The 26,250-nt window shown below is 35.5% G+C and overlaps 1 protein-coding gene across 1 annotated transcript in view; it reads right to left on the reverse strand.

The window, feature by feature from the left end:
* LOC124447912 (integrator complex subunit 1-like) overlaps positions 1–26,250 on the reverse strand; it is a 39,197-nt gene that overhangs the window by 5,313 nt on the left and 7,634 nt on the right. Inside the window, exons 7-44 of the mRNA XM_046998908.1 lie at positions 25,988–26,102; positions 24,987–25,179; positions 24,045–24,190; positions 23,453–23,594; positions 22,580–22,617; positions 22,029–22,173; positions 21,830–21,938; positions 21,053–21,173; positions 20,355–20,432; positions 19,473–19,627; positions 19,104–19,200; positions 18,601–18,692; positions 18,186–18,246; positions 18,033–18,108; positions 16,841–16,965; positions 15,513–15,642; positions 14,337–14,486; positions 12,327–12,470; positions 11,201–11,338; positions 10,545–10,640; positions 9,610–9,765; positions 8,674–8,800; positions 8,117–8,275; positions 7,896–7,968; positions 7,570–7,643; positions 7,381–7,479; positions 6,951–7,075; positions 6,530–6,595; positions 6,343–6,429; positions 6,126–6,221; positions 5,464–5,536; positions 5,119–5,193; positions 4,402–4,545; positions 3,701–4,103; positions 3,021–3,235; positions 2,780–2,906; positions 1,930–2,059; positions 1,041–1,174 (exon numbers count right to left, since the gene is read on the reverse strand). Coding sequence (XP_046854864.1) covers positions 1,041–1,174; positions 1,930–2,059; positions 2,780–2,906; positions 3,021–3,235; positions 3,701–4,103; positions 4,402–4,545; positions 5,119–5,193; positions 5,464–5,536; positions 6,126–6,221; positions 6,343–6,429; positions 6,530–6,595; positions 6,951–7,075; positions 7,381–7,479; positions 7,570–7,643; positions 7,896–7,968; positions 8,117–8,275; positions 8,674–8,800; positions 9,610–9,765; positions 10,545–10,640; positions 11,201–11,338; positions 12,327–12,470; positions 14,337–14,486; positions 15,513–15,642; positions 16,841–16,965; positions 18,033–18,108; positions 18,186–18,246; positions 18,601–18,692; positions 19,104–19,200; positions 19,473–19,627; positions 20,355–20,432; positions 21,053–21,173; positions 21,830–21,938; positions 22,029–22,173; positions 22,580–22,617; positions 23,453–23,594; positions 24,045–24,190; positions 24,987–25,179; positions 25,988–26,102 — 4,714 coding nt within the window. The remainder of the gene's footprint in view (positions 1–1,040; positions 1,175–1,929; positions 2,060–2,779; positions 2,907–3,020; positions 3,236–3,700; positions 4,104–4,401; positions 4,546–5,118; positions 5,194–5,463; positions 5,537–6,125; positions 6,222–6,342; positions 6,430–6,529; positions 6,596–6,950; positions 7,076–7,380; positions 7,480–7,569; positions 7,644–7,895; positions 7,969–8,116; positions 8,276–8,673; positions 8,801–9,609; positions 9,766–10,544; positions 10,641–11,200; positions 11,339–12,326; positions 12,471–14,336; positions 14,487–15,512; positions 15,643–16,840; positions 16,966–18,032; positions 18,109–18,185; positions 18,247–18,600; positions 18,693–19,103; positions 19,201–19,472; positions 19,628–20,354; positions 20,433–21,052; positions 21,174–21,829; positions 21,939–22,028; positions 22,174–22,579; positions 22,618–23,452; positions 23,595–24,044; positions 24,191–24,986; positions 25,180–25,987; positions 26,103–26,250) is intronic.

The following is a 26,250-nucleotide window of genomic DNA, read 5'->3' on the forward strand; positions in this document are numbered from 1 at the left end:
GGTAACGACTTAGCGACAGCGACAGTGTGTCTTTACATCATTTTTACAACACCATGTCGTTATGTCGCTGAGTGGTAACAACCTAGCGACAGCGATAGTGTATCTCGGCCGGCAGTTCTTGTCACGCTGTAGACAACGCCTTTCGTATAATACAAGCCAAGCCTTAATTACACCCTTCATATAATCGACGGGTCAATTACATATAAACGACAATAAACACCTTCCTTTAATACACACCTCCCTCCAACATACACCTTTCTTTAATACACGCCTCCCTTTAATACACGCCTCCCTTAAATACACGCCTCCCTTTAATACACACCTTTCTTTAATACACGCCTCCCTTTAATACACGCCTCCCTTTAATACACGCCTCCCTCCAATACACGCCTCCCTTTAATACACACCTCTCTATAATACACGCCTCCTTCCAATACACGCCGCCTCCACTCACGTCTTCTCCATTTATTACGATGATAGCAGTAATAATATAAAACAATCTTATAGATAAATGCGCTATGTATAATCCTCTAAGGAATTTAAAATTTGCATCAAATTTAGGTGTCTTTCTGATGTCCTAGTGGGAATTTAATTCTTCCTTTTTAAATTTCCCGATGTAACATACCGAACCTTACAAGGAGATTAAGAGTTACGTTCCAAAATAAATACTCCCTCAGTTGCATATTTTTACGAACTACACTCTTTCTATTACATAACAGAAGTTAATAAACGCCTCAAGCGCGTATTGGAGGATATGAGATAATATGGCGTTTCTTTGTTTGAATAGCAAAATAAAGACTTCGTCAAGAGACAAATTTAAAGATTGTTTTAAAAAGAAGCGAATACCATTGTTAATGATCAAAATAATAGCGTAACAATTCTATTATTAAGAACCAAAACAAAATTCTAAAAGAACTGTTTTTAAAGCTTTTTTGACTCTTTCAGCTTTGAAAGCAGTTCTTTTAGAATTGCTGGGTTAGTGCTCTGGTTTTAAACAGTTCTTTTAAGAACTACTACGTCATCATATCTTTGTTTGTTACCTTAAAACATGAGCGGGATGACAAATGGCCATCTTTTTACACAACAAAACGACGCCATCTATACGATGTTCCCAAGTTTTACCAGACTCTGTATCGTTTAATATGGAGATCATGCGATGGAAAAGACCGTCGAACTACACAACGATGAGATGTTCAAAATTTAGTGACAAGTCAAAACTGTGAGCAGTTTTATCTGAATGTCAAGCACCAAGACCATAGGAAAAAATTGGAGTGAAAAATTAGGTTTCAGTGATAAACATTATACACCTTTGTGACAATCTCTGTAACGTTTCTTACTTATTACCATCACATGTTCCTACTTATACCTCATATTGCCACTTATACTAATATTGACACTTATACCTCATAATACCATATATACCTCACATTACCACTAAGATCCTCAAATAACCACTTATACCTCACGTTACCACTTAAACCTCACATTACTACCATACTCCATATTATCACATAAGGCTCATACTAAACCTATACCTTATGACTACAACTACCTGATATAGTACTACAACGTACTACTACCTCCAACATTACCACTGATAACATATATGTAATTACCACTAATGTTGTTGCTTTCCAACCACAAATCCAGAATGATTTACTGAAATTAATATAGTAATCTTAATAGCAAACTTAATATAATAAACTTAATTTACTAAACGTTCATACAGACGTTAACAAAATCATTGATTATCTAGAGCAAAGCTACTGAAATCAAAGTATGTGCAGTTAGACATTTTTCAGAAGATAGCTACATCTGGATAAATAAAAGACGACCTTCAAATCACAATATAACTATAAAGGAAGTTTTGTTTTTATGAAACGCTTTTGCAGCAGGATCACCACGCAAAAAAGTGTAAATTTCAAAAACCTTTCCATGACTTGCTGCAATAATACGTTTTAAGTCAACGAGGCAGTCTGGGTCTTTTATCCAGGATGAAAGTTCCGGTAAATACAGATAAAGTTTCACGAGGAATTGTTTAAGAATTTCTTTTGACCAACTACAATAAAAAAAATATTTTCATGAGACAGGACACCTTGGTAAGTAATAGTAGCCAATGAATGTCACAAAACATTTCTAGATATCAATGACTGTTACAAAACATCCCTAGATATCCTTGAGGAGTACTTCATATGCAAAGATTTAGTTAAGCTCAATAAAAATCCATGTTTATCCTTCAGGAGTACTCTCCTCAGTATAACAAACTTAGGTCTCCCAAGAATAAATACGAATGTTTCATCAATTAAAAAGGCCCCATTTACACTATACCGGATTGCCATCATAGCAAGTTAAATATTCTTTGTATTAAAAAGCGGTGAAATTGCTCAACGTCAGAAACACAATCAAATAGACGAAATCTATCAACTTAATAAGCTTCTACTCTGAACAGTTAACACTTTAAAGAAAATGAATATGTCGTGATGAACGAATCCGGTATATAATCCTCATACTATCCCACAGTGTACAAGCTTAAATTTGAATCACCCCTATTTATCTCATATCTCACAGTGTACAAGCTTACATTTGAATCACCCCTACTTATCTCATACCATCCCACAGTGTACAAGCTTACATTTGAATCACCCCTACTTATCTAATACTATCCCACAAGGTACAAGCTTACATTTGAATCATCCCTAATTATCTCATACTATCCCCCAGTGTACAAGCTTACATTTGAATCACACCTACTCAACAGTAAACAGTAAACATTGCTAACCAATTGCTTGATTGTATTTTTTCAATAACGGTACGAAGATGTTGTAGTTTTCCTTTACAGCAACGCAACAGCAAAGAAACACGACTTTCAAACAAATCTTCAAATTCGGAAGAACTTTGAGCACAATCTAACAATAAGTCAGTAATTGAAAAAAATGTTTACATAGAGACGATGAAGTGCAATGATGGTGCTAATGATAATCCACTGTATCATGTTCTATTTCCGCTTATCTTACAGTTACCTTTAATCTTCTGTTTTGACAACTCTGCTTCTTTTAAAATATACTCGACAAGACATCGAATTTGTTCCGATGATAAGGAAAGGATTCCAGGTTCCATGACGTCATCATAAAAACTCGTCTCAATACCCTGCGCCGATTTCGTATCTCGCCCTTGCCACAAATGCGGAATAATCAAACAGCTTTCGAAAAAGCACAACACAGACGTAGGATTAACGCTATAACACCAGATAAACGATTTTATAAGTGGACTTAAACAAATTATAAGACAAGAACTTAAATTTATTTATAAAACATTTAATTAAGAACTTGGGCTTGTTGCACGACAAATGAGGTGGAATAAAGCTATGCACTCCTTAGTGTCTGCTAACATCAAGTATAGGAAAGAGAAAAATATCAAACAAAATTGTAATATGAAACTTTGCTATCACCATTGATAGTCGAGTTCAAATCTTAAATTGATGACTTAAAGTAATATTATACCTATTAGAAAAATATAGGACAATTCTATTTAATGAATACTCGATTAATCTTTGTCTTAAATTCAGAGATTTCTTTTTCAGGAAGATCACATACAGGTTCAAACAGTTAGGGTGTCATTATTCAATATGAATGGCAAAACCGAGAATTTAACGCATGTGCCATATAAATCAATAAATCATATTTATCAAACGTATTGATACCTTGAAGCTACAACGTGCTGATTCAGCAACCAATCCAACGTATCCTGTAAATGTCCCCAACTACCACTGTGAATCAGTAACACCAACAACAGCATTCCTTGCGGTGGTGCATCATTATCCCCATTTATCCCAAGTGTACTACCAAATAACAATTCTCTCTGTTTCAATGGACTAATATTGACAATAGATGGATCGAGGATTGGTAACCAGTCCATGATAGCGCCATTTCCGGCCCGTGAAGAGTTACTACTACGATTTTGTATTAAGCCAATAAGATCTTGGATGAATTGACTTGTTTGCTGAGAAAATGATTCGTTGGGATTGCTTGGGATAATTTGGGCGATTAAAACACGAAGAAATTCGTCGATATAATGGGATCTTGTTGCAAAAAGATAGGTCAGCACTAAAAAAAGCATTTTGTGATTTATGGAAGGAAAGACTGTTCATTTTTTATTCATTCATGCTCGATCCAAACGTTAGTGAAGATGACTACGCCAAAATTTCTCGAGGCGTCGAAAAGAGCCTGAGGGACGTTGAGGCTCCATTCATTAAGTGAATTGCTTTTAAAAGAAGTTAGTCGGGCAAAATTGAATACATGAATAAAACAAACCCTCAAATTAACGTTCTAACGATGGCTCTGCCTACAATACAATATATCAGCAGAAAATGATAAACAATAAAACAAACGTTACTACAAATACCAGGCATAAATTCCTTGACTTCGGGCATTTTTTCGTGATTCTTTAGACTTTTCAGAGCAGTGATGGCATCTTTGACTTCACTATCTGTGAGCGACGCACCCGATTCGACTTTATTCAATACAAAACGGATTGCACTTGGCGAAACTGAACACAACAAGTGGTACGAACATTTAGCATTTACATTTGAAAAGACAGAAGCAAAACATTGTATCGTAGCTAAGAACAGATTTTTCTTTGGGGGGTGGGGTGGGTGGGTGCACCTCATCAGAAATTTTTGACCCTCCTAGCAACTTTCGAACTCTCTGGATGAAAGTGCCTCCACCAAGAAAAATACAGACAAAATAAAATTATAGCTTTGTGTGCCTGTTCTCTAAAATAAAAGCTAGTGTTATTATTTAACAAACGCTTATTGTATTCTTCACTCTCGTTGGTCGGTTATTTTACAATATACCGCCCATGGTTACCATAGAAACAGATGTATCAGACAAAATGACGCGTAGCTTAAGGATCGTAATATTTCATGGTGAAAGAAACGTATGAAACAGTTGAAGATCATGTTTAGCTTTGTTCAGCTGAAGATTTAAGTTATAAGCACGTGTTAAAATGAAGTGTTTACACCATTCTCCCATTTTTACAGAATTTTGGGCACCCCCCTCCTCCCCCAAGAAAAAATTTAAAATCCGTTCTTAATCATGGCAACATAAAATGTACAATAACCTGGCTTTACAATCCGGCGATGTCTTGTTCTGGATTTGACAATATATTTTGTGATAAGGGATGAAATTGGACCATCTACAAATAGACCAAAATAATACAGTTTGCCTACAGAGTAAATTCACTGATTTTAAGGTTGCATTTACACGAAACCGGATTCGCTCATCACGACATCGTCATTTACTTTAAAGTGTTAACTGTTCGGAGTAAAAGTTTATTAAGCTGATAGATTTTGTCTATTTGATCGTGTTTCTGACGCTGAACAATTTTACTGCCTTTTAATATAAAGAATATTCAACCTGCTACGATGGCAATCCGGTATAGTGCAAACGTGGCCAAAGTAAATACCTTTACAATGCTTAGAAAGCAAATCGACCAAGTCTGGAAATGCAGAGTAGTCTCCTTGTTTTTCTAAGATAGTCTAGGATACAAATAATTAGAAAGACTGAAGAGGAGAGAATTGTGAGCAGATTCACGGGGGGGAGAAAAACAATGGATACAGGGGACGCATACATGAAAACGGGGGGGGGGCTATATAGCTAGCAAAATTCACGTGATTTGGTTTGTACGACAATAGTGGTGACAGGAAATATAATTTTATGAAATTTAGTTGCTCCACCGTTTCAAGCATAACAAAGTGTGCAGTTCGCCGAGAAAGCACTAAATGAATTGAAATACAATTCATCAATCCAAACACAAAATATTCACACAACAAGTGATATATCATATTTCAAATTTCTCTATACCATATAGGCGTTCAAGACTCAATGTTACTCTTTCATCACGTAATAATGAATAACAATTCGCTTGTGTTATGATGACGTCATTTAATAAATACATGACGTCACTCTAGGAAGGTGCAAGATACCACTAAGATTCGTCATTACGCAAAAAAACCGTACGATCTTCAGTCGTTCTTATGAGCGAGCCTGGACCGAGAGAACATTTCAGAGAATAAGGAAAGTCCTTCAATTCTCCTGTTTATTAAAAGCATGTCTATTCATTCATACCTCTCTGGCGATGAGAATTCTCAAAAGTGGATGAGCAAATCTTGGTGAGTTAAAAAAGATGTTGGAAAACGCAGCAGACTCGGACGATTTTAGGATCTAAATAAGATGCACAAATATTTTCCTTCATTCAAAGGAATCGACGAGGTTTTCAACTTTTCTGTTAAGTAAGTACTTTCTACATTCATGCAAACTATGTTTTGTGCAAAAATCTTCAAACCTTGATTAAAACATTGATAAGCTTCTCGGAGACGGTTCGGCTAAAGTTTACTCCTTTGTGAACATGAGAAACGTCGTTGCTGATTTTCTGATGTTGAAATAAATGAAATGAATTTAGTACGCCTTCTCTCAAAGACGATTGTGCATAAGAAAACTGTGCCATAAAAATAGTGTAACCAGGCCTTTACCTTTTGAAGAAGAAATGCTAGATGAGATTGTTCTGTAGACGAAGAGCTCTTGGAAAAAGGAAATATCTATGTGGACCAAGATCAAAAGTTAGAGAAAGTATACTATCCCCAGGCACTCTCCTCCCACAGGCTTTTCGGATTTTGAGAGCCTTTCGGCTTTTGATCATTTTAAAACCGGATTTCGAGAGGTATTACGGTTTTTCCGACCATTTTTAAGTAGTCTTACACTACATTCTTTGCGTGCTCTTTCCCTTCGGAAGAACTTCGTGTAAGACAAATATAAAAGAAAGGAAAAGCTACCAACACAGCCAAACCATTAAGTACCAAACCCAAAAAGCCTCTGCGGAGGAGATTGATCACCAGGATAAACCATTCGATGCAATAAGACGCTAAAGCAACAAGACTCAAACGTCACACAAACCTTTCCAACAGCATGCTTAATTTCTTCCAAAGAATCTAAACCCTTTATAACAATCACGCTGTCTTCTTCTAAAATCACGTGGGACGATCGTAGAGGCGGCAAGAGCTCTTCTCTGAAAGGCCTGCCTGCAACACGAAAATCTTCTTTTATCGAAAGAAAATAACATATGCTTTCTGTAAGTGTACTTCGCAAGACAAAAAAGAGAAATGTTTCTTTTATAACAAATAGACTGAGCAGAAAGACGTACATCGTTCTGTCCCTCCTTTATTCTGCAATTGTCACCCTCAGTGCAAAACCTATTCACGGTGCCTTTGGTGATAAAATAATTCGAGCATATGTATGGCTTCATCTATTGAGCTAGTTGCATGCAACAATGGAGACTTTCTGACTTGAGCAAAGTTTGCTTTAAAACGTCTTAACATGCACTTACTGGAGATCTTCAACTCGCTGCCGTTAAGGAACGAGTGTATAATTTCACCACCTGAAGCACCACGGGACTGATGTAAAACAATGAGATCCGATATCCTTTCTTAATATAAATATTCTCACATTAGTACACCTTTTGATTGGCAAAAGAAATTTTTCGTCTAGTTTAAATTGAGACCCAAGAAAAACTCACTGTTTTCGGCAATTACTTCGTCAATTAAATGAGGATGAGTTTGAACAAATGAATCGAGACTTTTTAACATTTTACTAGAAAAAACAACAAGCTTCAACCTGATGTTGAGACCAGGCTTAAGTTTCAACATCAGATCATTCCTGATGAAGACACTATACTAGAGTATATAAGAACTCAAGTTTCAACATCAGATCACTCCTGATGAAGACACTAGACTGGATTATATAAGAACTGATGTTATAACATGAGTTGTGTCTTTTGATGAAGACATAACAATGGAGTGTATAAGAACACAAATTTAATACGACTCTTTCAAGTCCCATTACCTTGCACTTCTTACAGGAATTCCATATGAAGCAAGAAAATCAACCAATTTAGACGGTTCAATGCTAGAAATTGCTAAAGAAAGTAAAAACGTGAGCAAATATAACAAATGACAATTACACCTCAGCATTGCCCACTTCGATTTCAAAATATTTGACGTCATACTGTGACGTATGAATGAACATACAATGGGAAAATGTAATGTATTTGCTATGTAAATCACCTGCATCCTCAAGTCGTTCGACATTTGAACAAATCATTTTAAGACGTAACCAGCCTGGAATGAACTCCACCTCTTCTCCTGTATTTGGTAGGAATGCTTTCACGTTGCCATCAGCTGGACACCACGTGTTCAACAGATTGTAGTACATTTGACTGGATGCTGTCGGAATGACAAATATGATGAGAAGTGAAAAGTGGAAAAGGAAGTTTTCTTGTATAATTATGTAGATGTAAACCGAATGTAATTTTACCATATTTTTTACCAGATTCTGTAGAACGAGCTTAAACACTCCCCCCTGTTCTTTAATTTGCAAATTAATAAAGTATATGACAAATAATAATAAAATAATAATAATAATAATAATAATAATAATAATAATAATAATAATAATAATAATAATAATAATAATAATAATAATAATAATAATAATAATAATAATAATAATAATAATAATAATAATAATAATAATAATAATAATAATAATAATAATAATAATAATAATAATAATAATAATAATAATAATAATAATAATAATAATAATAATAATAATGTAATACCTTGACTGGGTCCAAATGTTAGTAACACAAGACTGGCTTGAATGATATGACTGCTAATGGTTGTTGCCTTCCCACTATGCATTGTGTTCTTCGACCATCGAACGAATAGCGACTTTTCTATATTATCCTTTAGCAATAAAAACATCATTCATTACAAGTCGTTTTGTTCGCAAGCAATTACACCGATATAAATGTAAAAGATTTATTAGAATGCCCGTCACGTTGCCATCCTGTAAGATTGGTGATGTTATTTTAATTTTAGAGCATTGGCATATTTATATCTTTAGAAACACTAGTTTTACAGTAAGTGTACACCAAATTACTTCATAAAATAACAACAATAAAATAACAGCAATTAACCTGTGCAAACCAATCTGAGCTTAATCTATTAAGGCTGCAAGGCTGCGTATACACTACAGCGGATTCGCTCATCACGACATTCTAATTTGCTTTAAAAGGATAACTGTTTGGAGTAAATGCTCATTAAGTTGATAGACTTAGGCTATTTAATTGTGTTTCTGCAATACAACTGCTTTTTAATGCATAGAAAATTTAACCTGCTACCATAGTAATACAGTATATAGTGTAAATGTGGCCTAAATCAATCAAGGAGAATTTGAAAATCAATCATGAAAGCATATTTGAGGGAAATTTAAACGTTTCTTTCAAATTTATCTGTTTATTATTGTTATTTTATAAAAGAAATAAAACATGTTTTTCGTGTTTGCACTGGCTTATGCAAACCTCGTAGAAGCTTAAGAGAACCCTCGACTTTCGTTCTCGGGCTTGCAATGATCTGATCTTGAGTTCTCCTAAAGGTCTCTCGGTTTGCATTAGTCTGTGCAAACACAGTAAACATTTCGTAAACGTAGCATGACCAACGTTCTAGGCTGGCTACGTCACAATCACGTGTGAAAATGATTACTTTAATCTTACCCAAACAACTTCGCTGGAAACTGTCTCAAGTGCTTTTGTAAGGACGGCGTTGAAGATTTTCAACAGAGATTCGTGGGTCTGCATTCCTTTTGGCATGTCATTTCGGAGGATGCTTTTTAATACAGTTGATCTATCCGTCAGAAGTTCTCCCAGATCCTTAAATATGATAAAAGAAACTTGATTCATATTGCAAATTGTTAATTTTTACGATATAAACCATGTCGTCCTTTAGCTATAGGTTACTTTTAAATAAACCATATTGGGCTCAACGGTCTAATTCACAGCCACAAAGATGGCGTCGCGCGTTGGATCATGAGGAAAATCATCAATGCAGAATTCACATTTGGTTAAATTTAACGACAAAACTAAATTTGATTTATTGAACTGAATGTAACTGGACCAATGACCTAGAACCCAGTCTACTAAATAATTGATTCCACCAAAATTCTATAGTTACAAGAGAAGCAAGCCGCCATCTTAAAAAGTGGCAAAACTGACGATATTTTACGACTAAAATACGCTTCTTCTGCGTTGATTTACAAATTCAAAGTTAATGGTCTACATTTTGTTTTTTAATCTCTGACACGATTGATTTTTTAACTTTCCTCTAGCCTATTCTTTAAAAATCTAGGGGATTGGGTTCTAAAGGTTCTAAATCATTTAGCTGGACGGCTACTTTCCGCAAAATGTGAAGCCTATATCTTAACTAGTTCCAATCTTTCCACGCACGGCCAAAAAAGATTATTTCGACATTAAGCTAAAACGTGTGACTTTACCTCGAGAAACGCGAGCTTGAAGCAAAAATTTGGCTTCGTAAAAGTACACAGGCCTTCCGGTTATAGATTCAGTTCAACAATTTAAACACATCTTTCTGATTTTTGCATAATGAAATACGTAGCATCATTCTTTCATGTTACGATATACGTTGAAAATACCTTTGAAACATCCAGCATAGATTCTTCAGAGGAATACAGAGAGAGAAAAATTATGTAGGATTGGAGTCTTTCAAACTTCAGCTCTTCGGTACATGCCTAAAGTGAATGCAACAAAAAAACCGAAGTGACTTTAGCGACAAACGAGAAACTTGCTTCTCGTTAACTTCAGCTCTTCGGTACATGCCTAAAGTGAACGCAACAAAAAAACCGAAGTGACTTTAGCGAGAAACGAGAAACTTGCTTCTCGTTAACTTCAGCTCTTCGGTACATGCCTAAAGTGAACGCAACAAAAAAACCGAAGTGACTTTAGCGAGAAACGAGAAACTTGCTTCTCGTTAACTTCAGCTCTTCGGTACATGCCTAAAGTGAACGCAACAAAAAAAAAACGAAGTGACTTTAGCGAAAAACGAGAAACTTGCTTCTCGTTAACGAACGAAAATTGTTCAATCAAAACAAAATGACATTGTACCGCATGCAACTAAGGAATTACTAGGAGAAAGCAGACGAAAGCAATGGATGACAATCGTTTGTTGTGACAAAAAATTTTTTATCATTTTTTGTTAAAAATCAATCACATTGTACATGGACAAGTTTGTTTTGCAATCAAAATGCAATGAAATTCTTATGTTGATTTACGATCTTCAAAATCCACAAACCTTACGTAAAGCGATCGTCAATGAGTTCAGAACGGAGTGAAAATACGGCAATGTTGGTACAAACACCAAAAGCCAGGAGGATGGATCATTGTAGGAGATGTGATTCTCTTTGCCAAACATAAATATCAAACGTAAAGCCTAGGAAGTACAAAGTAAATGTTGTTATAAACACTTAATGTCAAACAGAACCTCCAAATTATCTAGAGAAAGATATATCCTTAGAACTTCGGAAGTTCTCCAGCTAATGATTGCGCATGCGTAAAGAAAAAATTTCATTTAGATTCAGCACCATCAAGACTGCAAAAATTTTCAAAGAGCAAATTAACAAATTATTTTATAGCCAAACTATAGGTCAAATAACAAAATTGCTCTCAAAACAAATCACTCATGCGGTGACGGTCAAAGCTCCTCGTAGGCAAGCTTTAAGTACACACAGAGACGGAAAGGAACGACGAAAATCTAGACTACAACAACCTTAACGTAGGCAAGCGATAAGTACACACAGAGACGGAAAGGAACGACGAAAATCTAGGCTACAACAACCTTAACGTAGGCAAGCGATAAGTACACACAGAGACGGAAAGGAACGACGAAAATCTAGGCTACAACAACCTTAACGTAGGCAAGCGATAAGTACACACAGAGACGGAAAGGAGCGACGAAAATCTAGGCTACAACAACCTTAACGTAGGCAAGCGATAAGTACACACAGAGACGGAAAGGAACGACGAAAATCTAGGCTACAACAACCTTAACGTAGGCAAGCGATAAGTACACACAGAGACGGAAAGGAGCGACGAAAATCTAGGCTACAACAACCTTAACGTAGGCAAGCGATAAGTACACACAGAGACGGAAAGGAGCGACGAAAATCTAGGCTACAACAACCTTAAGGTAATTATACACGAATTAATTTGATAATTTTATGTACTTCGTGTTCTAGGTAAAAAATACGTTGAATATCCAAAAGTGAAAGTATGAAGTAAATTTGAAATTCTTCTCATATTTAACTGAAGGTAAAATTTCGGTAAAGCGTAATGCTTGAATAAAATTTCCATTTACTCCCTTGTTTGAGATGAATAGATGAATTCTTTAAGACTCAAATTTAAGATATGCGTATTCCTACCTTAACAGCAGAATTTCTATCTTTAGTTGATCGAGAATGAAGTCTGTACATAAATGACTCTAACGTTTCTGAAGTAGAAGCAGAGCAAGCTTCATCACCAAACAACAAATCATGAAGACGTCTGATAACTTGTCTCACAGTCTCCTAGAAAAGAATGTGGTTTTTTGTTACTTTATTGAAAGAACCAGCTAACAATAATTTTAGGTAAATCTAGGTTTGGATATTATATTTCAGTCATTAGACATAAAGCGGTTTTAAAATAAAGTAGCATCCCTAATATTAAGAAAAGAATAAATTATTTGTTTGATCACAGGTAAGAAAGATTCAGAAAAGACAGAACTATTCAGGATAAATAAAGTTACATTGTTTAGAGTTTACTCGCGTAGAAACACAAGATCAACAAGAAATTATCCTTACTTAAAGTTACATTGTTTATAGTTTACTCGCGTAGAAACACAAGATCAACAAGAAATTATCCTTACTTAAAGTTACATTGTTTATAGTTTACTCGCGTAGAAACACAAGATCAACAAGAAATTATCCTTACTTAAAGTTACATTGTTTAGAGTTTACTCGCGTAGAAACACAAGATCAACAAGAAATTATCCTTACTTAAAGTTACATTGTTTAGAGTTTACTCGCGTAGAAACACAAGATCAACAAGAAATTATCCTTACTTAAAGTTACATTGTTTAGAGTTTACTCGCGTAGAAACACAAGATCAATAAGAAATTATCCTTACTTAAAGTTACATTGTTTAGAGTTTACTCGCGTAGAAACACAAGATCAACAAGAAATTATCCTTACTTAAAGTTACATTGTTTAGAGTTTACTCGCGTAGAAACACAAGATCAATAAGAAATTATCCTTACTTAAAGTTACATTGTTTAGGGTTTACTCGCGTAAAAACACAAGATCAACAAGAAATTATCCTTACTTAAAGTTACATTGTTTAGAGTTTACTCGCGTAGAAACACAAGATCAACAAGAAATTATCCTTACTTAAAGTTACATTGTTTAGAGTTTACTCGCGTAAAAACACAAGATCAACAAGAAATTATCCTTACTTAAAGTTACATTGTTTAGAGTTTACTCGCGTAAAAACACAAGATCAATAAGAAATTATCCTTACTTAAAGTTACGTTGTTTAGAGTTTACTCGCGTAGAAACACAAGATCAACAAGAAATTATCCTTACTTAAAGTTACGTTGTTTAGAGTTTACTCGCGTAAAAACACAAGATCAATAAGAAATTATCCTTACTTAAAGTTACATTGTTTAGGGTTTACTCGCGTAGAAACACAAGATCAACAAGAAATTATCCTTACTTAAAGTTACATTGTTTAGAGTTTACTCGCGTAAAACACAAGATCAACAAGAAATTATCCTTACTTAAAGTTACATTGTTTAGAGTTTACTCGCGTAAAAACACAAGATCAACAAGAAATTATCCTTACTTAAAGTTACATTGTTTATAGTTTACTCGCGTAAAAACACAAGATCAATAAGAAATTATCCTTACTTAAAGTTACATTGTTTAGAGTTTACTCGCGTAGAAACACAAGATCAACAAGAAATTATCCTTACTTAAAGTTACATTGTTTAGAGTTTACTCGCGTAAAACACAAGATCAATAAGAAATTATCCTTACTTAAAGTTACATTGTTTATAGTTTACTCGCGTAAAACACAAGATCAATAAGAAATTATCCTTACTTAAAGTTACATTGTTTAGAGTTTACTCGCGTAGAAACACAAGATCAACAAGAAATTATCCTTACTTAAAGTTACATTGTTTAGAGTTTACTCGCGTAGAAACACAAGATCAATAAGAAATTATCCTTACTTAAAGTTACATTGTTTAGAGTTTACTCGCGTAGAAACACAAGATCAACAAGAAATTATCCTTACTAAATCAACAGGAAGAACATGCTATAGAATTGAAATGGCTATTTAGTAAGAATAAAGTTAGTTTCCTTGTGCGGTATCCACAGAAGCCACTCTTTACTTACATGATATTTTTCGTTTCTTTCCTCGGCGGAGTCACCATCTTCTCTCGTCTGCAGCAGAAACTCGCACAAACACTGAACTGGCAACACATCTAACGACTCTTGACTTGACAGAACGAGATCAGCCAACCATGGACGACTTTTTGCCGCGCTCTAAAGAAAGAAAACACCATTTATAAAAATACGTTGTATAAAAATACATTGAAAGAGCTAAAACGATAATAATATAATTTGTATGGCACGTGTAAAAGTTTGGGGAGAATGAAAAGGCAAAAAATGTTTATAAATCAATAAAACGTTTTACAGAAATACATAGAAAGAGGCAAAAACGATAATAATATAATTTGTATGGCACGTGTAAGAGTTTGGGGATGAAACGGCAGATGTTTATAAAGCATTTTTCCGATAAAAACTTTGATGCTGATATATTGTTTTGGTGCGAAAAATTCAAAAATGAAGAAAAAAGTATTGCAATGTAAATTGTTCAGATTTGCAGGCTTGCTTTGCAATTTACAATTGTAAAATACATTCCATGTACAAAGATGCCAACTGCGCTATACATGTTGTTGAAATTTCGTGCGTTTGACTTAAATCTTGGCACATCAACTCAACGCCTGAAAATTCAAGTTTTCATTGAGCCGTTTAAAACTAGTCTACTTTTTTAGTACACCCTATAAAGAGAAATGAATCAGCTCACGTATTTCAGTGCAGCAAAGTTTTCCATGAGATTGGAAAACTACTCGCAACTCATTTCTCGATAAAAGAACAACAACTGCAATCGATTGGTTAGACGGTCCTCATATATTTTCGATTCAGTTCTTAAAGAACACTCACACACACTGAGTGAGTCTTTAAAATCATCTCAAAATTATTCAAAGACGGTTTTTTTCACTCCACAGCTTGCTTAATTTAATCAACCCCCGAAAAGAAACAACGAACAAATGAGTTGTCATTATATTAGTGACCTGAGTGCAGGCTAGGTCAAACGACAATGATAAAATGGGCGATCCCTCAACTAACTGAGCTATTGTCAGTGACCTGTTACTCGGGTGACCTGAAGGCTAGGTCACTAACTTGAAGGCTAGGTCACTGACCTAAAGGCTAGGTCACTGACCTAAAGGCTAGGTCACTGACCTGAAGGCTAGGTCAATCAACAATGTTACAATGGCTAAACACAACCTGTCGTTGAATGATTTCCAAAAGAAAATCCGGAGAACGGCAGCAACAAAATCTTTTCCCAATGCCGACAGTAGCATTCAACCTCTTGAGTTGATCCAATATGTACTGTGGTGGTTTTCGCACGGGACCTCTAAAGTATTAAAATGGTTATGTTATATTACCACACGATTTTACGTGGAGAAAAATAAATAAAGTACGTGGAGAAAAATAAATAAAGTATGTGGAGAAAAATAAATAAAGTACGTGGAGAAAAATAAACAAGTACGTGGAGAAAAATAAATAAAGTACGTGGAGAAAAATAAATAAAGTATGGAGAAAAATAAATAAAGTACGTGGAGAAAAATAAATAAAGTAATGGAAAAATAAATAAAGTATGTGGAGAAAAATAAATAAAGTATGTGGAAAATAAAAAAAGTACGTAAAAATAAATAATGTGGAGAAAAATAAAGAAAGTATGTGGAGAAAAATAAATAATGTGGAGAAAAATAAATAAAGTACGTGGAGAAAAATCAAGAAGTATACAATAAAAATCCACAACTTCGATGTAAATGATATTAAAATCTGGTACGTAGGTTTCTCAAGATCAATAAGCGATCATTCATGCACGGTTTTCAAGATGTTCAGTGTGTTTACAGAGGCCTGTGAAAAACCAAGAAGACCTTCGGGAGAACTCGAGAGCTCGTCATTGCTCTGTCCGAGACCTGTGGCCGAGTGTCAAAACAAAAACATATGTTTTATTTCTTTTTTAAGGTGACAATAGTGCAAACCAGATAAATTTACAACAAATGTTTTAATTTTTCCTCTTGCATGTATTCACGATTGATTTAATTGATTGAGGTCAGATTCACACAGGCCAATGCAAACTCAGCTGTAGACCAACTATCGCGCGCGTTTTATTACTGTTATATTATAAAATATAAGCTGTGTGATATATTCAGCACACTACGCAGTTTACATCGTCCTTCGTGGATTTTAGGAACAACATTTGAGAAGCAAAGTTTTTATTTTCTACTGCGTTTATAAAATAGAGACAATCTCTGTTCGATCTGATGAAAAAACAAATAAAATTTCCCACGCTGAAAAAACAATTTAGAGCTGACAGTTGACATAATTTGGTTTCTACAAGTTTTGACACTCCATCGTTAGAAGATAAACCCATCTACATCTCAACAAAAGTAAACAACTTGCACAAAAACATAAAGAACAATCTTTAAATGAGAGAACAACGAAAACTCACTCAGGTGTCAAATCTACATCTCAACAAAAGTAAACAACTTGAACAAAAACATAAAGGACAAACTTTAAATGAAAGAACAACGAAAACTCACTCAGGTGCCAACGATATGAGCTGTCTTAGAAGCAAACTGGACTCCTCCGTTATTGTTTTGCCAGATGAAGCGGCAGCAAGATGTGTTTCAAACAAAAGTATATCGTCTTTCTCTGCCGCAGCAATCTAAATTGAAATATTTTATGTGAGAAGAAGAAGTGTAAACCTAAAATAAACCCTTCACACGATCCCATTTGTCGGATCCGTTTGCTTCGGTTCCGAATATCGGTTTCTTGTTCAGACGGTCCGATTATTTTGTTGATATTTATATTCGTTTCGATATTTATAATCGTGGTAGAAGCCATTTATGTTAGCCAGTACAATTACCGATATATTTTGCGCGTTTTTGTTCTTGTTTCCACGTGTTTTTCAAATCTTTTTTTACACTAATCAAATTTGGAAAGTATTTAGAGTGAGAATCCGGGGCTTATCGGCTTCCTTTGATCTTGTCGGATGAAAATAGAGCAAGTTCCATTTCCATCCGACTTTTTAGATTGACGGATCCGATTGTCGGAGGCTCACTTTATATGCGTTCACGCATGATCCGTTGTTTAGGATCCGACAAAATCGAATCCGACAAATCGGATCGTGTGAACGGGGTTTAAAGCAAACTAGGGAGATTGGATAGAGTTATTCTTGGCGAGGTGCACACATAGGGGTAACTAATAACCTCAGACATAGTTATAGTTATTGGCGAGGTGCACACATAGGGGTAACTAGTAACCTCAGACATAGTTATAGTTATTGGAAAGGAGTACACCTAGGGGTAACTAGTAACAATAGATAGAGTGACAGTTATTGGAAAGGAGTACACCTAGGGGTAACTAGTAACAATAGATAGAGTGACAGTTATTGGAAAGGAGTACACCTAGGGGTAACTAGTAACAATAGATAGAGTGACAGTTATTGGAAAGGAGTATATCTAGGGGTAACTAGTAACAATAGATAGAGTGACAGTTATTGGAAAGGAGTACACCTAGGGGTAACTAGTAACAATAGATAGAGTGACAGTTATTGGAAAGGAGTACACCTAGGGGTAACTAGTAACAATAGATAGAGTGACAGTTATTGGAGAGGAGTACATCTAAGAGTAACTAGTGATATAAGATAGAATTATACATTTGTTGGAGAAGGGAAAATGTGGCAGAGGAAACTTTTCAGATAAAAACCATTTAATAAAATACAGAAATTACCTGCGTTTCTCGTCTATGCAATTCTTCCAAATGATCTTGATTTTCAATCATTGTTGGCGGAGGAAAAACGAAATTACTGAATAAAAAAACATTTAAATCATAATTCCACATGAAAACCCTCCATATGGAAATCAACTTTCTACACAATCTTACTTCGTCATCGCCATTTCCACCAAGCATTTTAAAGTTGGATATCTTTGCCACAAAATCTCACCTAAACAATTGGAACAAAGTTACATTGCTAATCAGGGCGTTACCTATAACATTAATTGGACGGGGGGGTATTAATATATTAAGTTGTGCCCGACCGATTTCTTTTGAACGCAGCTTACCGATGGACCTTCAAGTTTTGGAGAAGCTGAGAGAAACAGGTTTATAGAATTTATGTTCAAAAGAAATCAGTCGGGCGCAATTGAATATATAAATAAATACAACCAACCCTACAATTAACATTCCAGGGACGGCCTTGTTCCCAGTCTTCAATAACCTCTCTGGATAACGTAACTTATGAGATTTTACTTCAACTAAATTTTCGCATATTTTAAACATATATCTTACAGTCACCTACCAATGTTAGTAGGATTAAAGGCAGCAACCAACAGTATAATGATCCAAGCCGTCCAGTATAGACTGCCAATAGCCAATAAAGGTGGTTCATATCTGAAGAAAGCATTTCACTTTGAATTGCAAAAAGTGCTTCAATCTCAGTTTGACACTCTGATATTTAATAGAACTGGACGCACCCCGCTGTTAGAAGTGTGTTCGAGGGATGATAACGAGCAAAGTTAACGAATCCCACTCTGAAACCTCAGTATTTAAAGCACCGCTTTCAGCAAAAAAATTTTAATTGCAATATTAAACTTAGGTGTGATTTTCAACGTATCAGGGACGATTTTCAACGACCACGACGGACAAGGTCCATTGAAAGGCAACTTCAAACCTCCATAACAAGAAGACAATTTTACCAAATTGAAAACTTTTTTCCACCGATACGTTAGATACTACATAAAGTTTTGATATCGCTAATAAAATTTTTTGCTGACAGGGGCACTTTCAAGCATTTAACCTTACCCGGATGGAAGCAGTATGTTGGGTGGATGATGATAGGCACAAAGATCAAGTATAGCATCAATAAATCTCAGTCGATTTATTTCCATTGAGTTGATACCTAAATTAAAAACACATACAACATATGCATAAAATAGTGTAAAATATACAAAGATATATATATTGGTGTATGTATAAGTATATGAAAGTATATATAAGTTTTTAGAATATATAGGTATATAAGAGTATACATAGGTATGTAAAAGTATATAAAAGTATATGAATATGTTTAGGCATATAAGTATATATTAGTGAATATAAGTATTAAAAATACATCATGTTGTTTTGGCTATCATGTAAACATATCCAAGATTGTCAGAAGACGAAACTAACCGCTTTTTACAACAGCTGCTCGCTGAACCAAGATGTCGATAAACTTTAACGCTTTTTGAGCATCGAGAGGCAGTTCAGGAGAGAGACCAATCACAGAAACACGAGTCAATGTATCATCCATGACAGGTATGTTAGTGACGACCGATAGCAGGAAACTATGAAATTGATAACAAAACTAAATTACATCACCAATTACTTCGTCCAGGTCACGCACGGTCAGTCTTTTATAATGAATGACGCTTCAACATCCTTCTCTCTGAAGATGACTACCGCTAAGGTTGTCGTAACATCAGTCAACATCAATACAAACAGACCTTCTCAGGACTATACCAACCTGGACGATCTACATCTACAAATATGTAACGATACTCCCGCGTTAAAGCTATTCACTTTGTTGAGAAATGTATTCCCTTTAAAATTAGGTGCCTCGGTCGGAGTCATATTTGGCAGTTTTGGCAAATTTATATAGATTAGTGTGCTTAATAGTGTATTAAATAGTATAAAAGAGTATATTATTCAAAACTCATAGTTCATAGTTTCGAACTGTTTTAAACACATTCAAACAAAGTCTTTAATCACTGTGAAAGTTTTCAACCAATCAAGGTTTGAGCTACGCAGACCACCAACGTAAAACTGGCAAATGAAAAACAAGAAGAAGATTTCACCAAAACACCATCCGAACTTCATTTCAAACTAAAGTAAAATCATTCCTGCTAAACTGCTATGTAAACAGCCTTTTATGAATCAAAAAATTTTCACAAAATATTCCAAAAACAAAAATTCGATGGATGGTGTCGGGAAAACAACATTAAATATGATCACGTTTGCTCATAATTCACCCTAATTCACCCCAGCTAATAAAAAATAAATCCTACAACATACGTTCTTTCGGATTCCGATGGCCAAGAGTCCTTCCCAGTATACGATTCTGGCGGTTCCATGAAAAACACTTTGCTTAAGCTACACGTGATAAGATATAAAAACATAAAATCATACCTCGTACTGCAAACAAATGCTTGCTATCACCACAAACAAATGCTTGCTATCACCACAAACAAATGCTTGCTTCACCACAAACAAATGCTTGCTATCACCACAAACAAATGCTTGCTATCACCACAAACAAATGCTTGCTATCACCACAAACAAATGCTTGCTATCACCACAAACAAATGCTTGCTATCACCACAAACAAATGCTTCCTATCACCACAAACAAATGCTTGCTATCACCACAAACAAATGCTTGCTATCACCACAAACAAATGCTTGCTATCATCACCACAAACTGATGCTTGCTATCACCACAAACAATTCTTGCTATCACCACAAACAAATACTTGCTAGCACCACAAACAAATGCTTGCTATCACCACAAACAAATGCTGGCCATCACCACAAACAAATACTTGCTATCACCACAAACAAATGCTTGCTATCACCACAAACAAATGCTTGCTTCAAACTTTCACCACAAGCTAATTCTGGCTTATTTTAGCAGGTACAAAGCCGAAAAATGCTCCATTGATGCTACATTCGTTTACAATACATTATTCTGGTGGCAAAATATGAAATTTTTACCTTTGTGAAAAGTTAGAAGCCGAGATGGGAAACATATGAGGAACAGTTTTATAAAACCAACTTGTCACCTCTTCTTGTATCAATGCGACATTTTTCTGGAACTCTTGAATAACTTTAATGTCTGCAATGTAAATATAGAAAACAATATGTTCAAAATGACTCAAGAATCAACATCAGATCACTCCTATGAAGACACTAGACGGGAGTATAGAAGCACTCAATTTTCAACATTGGATCACTCAATCACTCCAGGTCCCTCCACTTCTTGTCACTGCTGGTCACTCCATACAAATCCAGACCACTCTTGGTCAACCAGACGACACATGGTCACTCTAGACCACTCATGGTCACTCCAGACCACTCTTGGTCACTCCAGACCACACATGGTCACTCCAGACCACTCATAGTCACTCCAGACCACTCATGGTCACTCCAGACCACTCATGGTCACTTCAGACCACACATGGTCACTCCAGACCACTCTTGGTAACTCCGGACTACTCATGGTCACTCCAGACCACTCATGGTCACTCTAAACCACTTTTCGTCACTCTAAACCACTCCTGGCAACTCCAGACTACTCATGGTCACTCCAGACCACTCATTGTCACTCCAGACCACTCTTGGTCACTACAGACCACTTTTGGTCACTCCCGACCACTCTTGGTCACTCTAGACCACTCTTAATCACTCCAGACTACTCCTAGTCTCTCCAGACCACTCCTAGTCACTCCAGACCATTCCTGGTCACTTAACTATAAAAAATACAGAAATCACCTCTTGTGTCCCCAAGCTTAAAAGCCATAATGGCATCGCGAACAGTCGGAGTTATACTGAGAAGGGTTGTTGCACTAATGATGTCCGTCAAGGAAGCAAACATTCTTTCCTATATAACCAGAAATGTACCGATAATGTATGGCTGACTTAACATGAAACTGTTGAAACAAAAACCAATCTTTCCGAGATGAAAACCCACCTTAATAGGAGTGGCGAGGTCTTGAAAGATGACGTCATTTCGTTCAGTCATCAGACCACGACATAATGCAACAAAATTTAAGTCATGACGTAAAGAACGCACAATTTCACGTAAAAGTGCACGAATGGCACGTAAATAATCCTCCCTAAAATGCACCTCAACGTTTAGAGACGGGAGTAAAGCAACAACAATGACTTAGAACCCAGTCTACTAGATATCTCACTCCGCTGAAATTGTATCGTAATGCATGAGGCAAGCAGGCCATCTTGAAAGGTGGCAAAACTGACTATATTTAGGACTAATGTCTGCTTTTCCTGACTTTATATACAGTAGCAAGGTTGATAGTCCAGGTTTAATTTTTTTAAATGTATGATAGGATTGGGTTTTTAAACATTATTTTAGCTTATTTTTCATTTTGAGTTTCGCTTTTTGCCACCTTTCAAGATGGCGTCCTTGCCTTACCTTGACACGGTAATTAGACATCTAGGGGATTGGGCTCTAAATCATTGAACAACAATGATTCAAAAATTACGATATTTGTAATGCGTCACCTTTGGGTCAAAAGTTCTTGAAAAACACCCGCAAGTTCCTAAAAGTAAAACAAAACACGTCAAGAAAGATAGAATGGGTATCTAAGGAGAGTGCAAAGTTTCGACAAAACACTGCCTTTTTCCTTGTAATTTTCATCAGCCTTAAACAAATTTTACGCATTTATTTTAATTCTCCAATAACTCCCATTTGATATTGTTTTGAATATCACGAGGAGAGCATCCAATTACTTGTAAGAATGTTTTTCAATAAAACTATTTTCTGCTCTCTTTAGCTAGTTCAATGCGGAAACGACTAGAAAAACGAACTTTGTAGTTTTGTCGTGGTAAGGTAACCACGCCTCAATCAAGCAAAGTTAGCATGTGGTAAGGTAACCACGCTTCAATCAAGCAAAGATACCATGCAGTAAGGTAACCTCGCCTCAATCAAGCAAAGTTACAATGTGGTAAGATAACCACGCCTCAACCAAGCAAAGTTACCATGTAGTAAGGTAACCACGCCTCAATTAAGCAAAGTTACCATGTGGTAAGGTAACCACGCCTCAATCAAGCAAAGTTATCATGTGGTAAGGTAACCACGCCTCAATCAAGCAAAGTTACCATGTGGTAAGGTAACCTTCAGTTACAACTATTGAAAATACCTTTACCGCTATGTCGTAGCAGTGAACTCTATAACTCTATATGGCTTTTGTATTGGAGTTATCGTTCCAGTCTTTAATAGAGTTCATCGCAAATATACGATGTAGTGAGAAAACTTTAAGGCAAAAATTGTAGAAAATACTTTCGTAGCTTTGTCGTGGAAGGTTAACCACGCCTCAATAAGGCAAATATAAGATGTAGTGAGGAAACTTGAAGGAAAAAAACTGTAGAAAATACCTTTGCAGCTTTGTCGGGGGCAAATTGAAAGAGAGCAGCAAACATTGACATGTTGTTTGGATTTCTTGTTTGTGAAAGTTCGTTATAGATGACATGTTTGATCAGCGTGCCAAGATTTTCTTCGTGCTGTTCTACAAGCACTCTTTACCGTATAAAATAAACAATTAAACAGTTATATTGCGTAGATATATGTTTCGCGCTTACTTGAGATGCAACCGCTGACAACTGACAAATAAATCAAAGTTGCTTGGCAGAGGCTTGTCTTATACAATGATTATTTGAATATTGTCACAGACGATCTATGGTCCGTGTGCAGATCTTTCGAATCTTCACTATGAATTCATATCAAGAACTTATGGCCACAAATGAAAACATTAATTTTTATAGAAAATTTCTCATTTCATTTGGACTGTTCATTATGGTGCGGCATCAAATTCTACCATTTCCCATACTTGGATTGTGCCACCATGTAATAGACATGTCAATAATCTTTTTATGTTCTCAAAAATTTCATGCAGTTATATGACGTTTCACATAAACAAGAGATGTAGCCGCTGACAAGAGTTGATAGAGTTTTCTTATCTTAACATACCTGATACACGTGATATAGTGTGCTGCCAGTTGTTTCGTCTTCAGTCGCATTTTTATTATGTTACTGATTACTTCTATGTCATCCAAAGAATGCGTATGGCAGTTTAGAGCGACGGACATTAACAGTTCATTGGCAGGGCGATTGAGCTGCAGAAGGAAAACAGAGCTAAAATAGTTGTGTGTTATTGGTCGAGAAGTGATGGACGACAAGAAATACGATAAAAATGCTCTAGATGTGATGACCAAATATAAAATGGGTTAAGTTAAACATGGTAATTTGAAATTTCCTTAAGTTAACCTCATTATTGACACGTGAACATTTTTATATAACTTTTATTGCATGCTATTATATATCAGTCAGTCTAGTTGAGTCGTGTCGAGCACATGTAACGCCATGGTGAACTTTTAATAAACTTTAACTGTATTAGTTTAATAGTGTGATATATTCACTACCACCATCATGAGCTCAACAAAATGCTTTCATTTAGTTTCGAAAATTGTATACACGCATTTCACCTTTCTTGTGCAGAGAAGATTTTTGAGGTCAGAGAGTTTTTATAAACAGATCACCAGAGAATTACCTACGCTTCTAAAATTCTTCTAAACACCCCTCTCTTGCCCGGAGAAGTTTGCCGAACTTGCTCATCGCTATACACAACACCTCTTCTACCCAAAGAAGTTTCCAAAACTCCTAGAAATTTGCTAAATAAACCATCTGACCATCTCTCCTATCCAGAGAAATTTTCCTAACTCCGGAACTTCGCTTTACACTCCACGTCTTGTTGTCAAAAGAAGATTTCCATGCTTTTTCGTTTTATTTAATTTTAATTTTGTTTAGTTGATTTTGAATTAGATACTTCGGCATGACCAGGGTTTTAAAGTCTTTAATGTTTAATAATCTCCAATCTTTACGAAGACGGCACAAAAAATTACAAACCGTTACCTTAGGATTTTGTAGCCAAGTCTCCAATCTTTGTGAAGCAAGCAACCGCACGTCGCTAATACCGCAGGCGGCGGACATAAGACGCAAAAGATTTCGTGTCGTGTGATCTACCAACTGTCGACGACTTAGTTGATAATTTAGAAGATCGACGATGTAGGAATGAACATTTTCTCTGGCGATTGCTGATTCATATCTATACAAGAAAAGAAGATAAATAAATAGAAGAAAAGTCTTGTTTCTCGTATTCATACGTGTAGAAGACAGAAGGATGCATCCCCTAAAACCCTAAAAATTATTATTGAAATGTAATTCATCATGTCTTGAAAAGCGCTATAGCCATGGCGAATTGCCAAAAATTATTGAGTTGTCAAGAGTTCTGAAAACTCAAGAAAATCAGAAACCTTTTCTTGGTTCTCTCTGGGTTTTCTTTATATTCTCTCGAGTTTCTTGGGTTCATTGGTTTCATAACTCTTGGGAATTTCGGCAATTCACCATGGCAAATGAGCTTTTCGAGGCTTTATTTAAATTTATCACCACAGGGGAATGGCAAGAGGAAGTTTGTTGTCGTTGTCGCTTCGTCAAAATTTAGTTTTTGTTGTAAACAACAGAACGAGCTCCTTTATTGTGTAAAATACCGACGTTTGCGAAGCAGCTAAGGCTCCATTTGTCAATAATGATATCAACTAATCGGTAATACTAATTTTGCGAGAATATCGGACTCTTTAGAGTAAAAAATCTTCACTATTTTAAATTTTATGTACGATATAATTGTACGATATAATACATCAAACAGAACAACAATAAAGTCAACAAGAAGTGTATAATAAATAATTTTGGCTTGATTAATTGTTGGGTGAATTATTGTAGTGGAGGAATAAAAAACATGAACATGCTTTAAGGCAAAATACTGATTATTTTTCACAAACTATCTGCTTTGAATTAAAGCAGATATGGTACAAATGTAAAAAAGAACTTCAAGATTGAATGCAATATATCTTTACCTTGAAGAAACTTTATCTTCTTCAGATGGAATCGTTTGCTTACATTGCACAACGTTCATAAACACATCTTCGTCGTCAATCTTACTGAACTTTGGCGATGTAATTGATGACGATACTGGATTGTTGAATAAAAATAAACGACACATTAGTGAATGAAGATAACCCACTGAACTATATATAAATGTACATACGCAAACATACATGTACATATAGTCCAGTGAAACGTAAAAGACCTTTTCTTTGTTTTCATTTCACCTCGAAAA

The sequence above is a fragment of the Xenia sp. Carnegie-2017 genome, unplaced genomic scaffold (genome assembly GCF_021976095.1).
Source record: "Xenia sp. Carnegie-2017 unplaced genomic scaffold, XeniaSp_v1 HiC_scaffold_23, whole genome shotgun sequence".
In the NCBI taxonomy this organism is placed as follows: Eukaryota; Metazoa; Cnidaria; class Anthozoa; order Malacalcyonacea; family Xeniidae; genus Xenia; species Xenia sp. Carnegie-2017.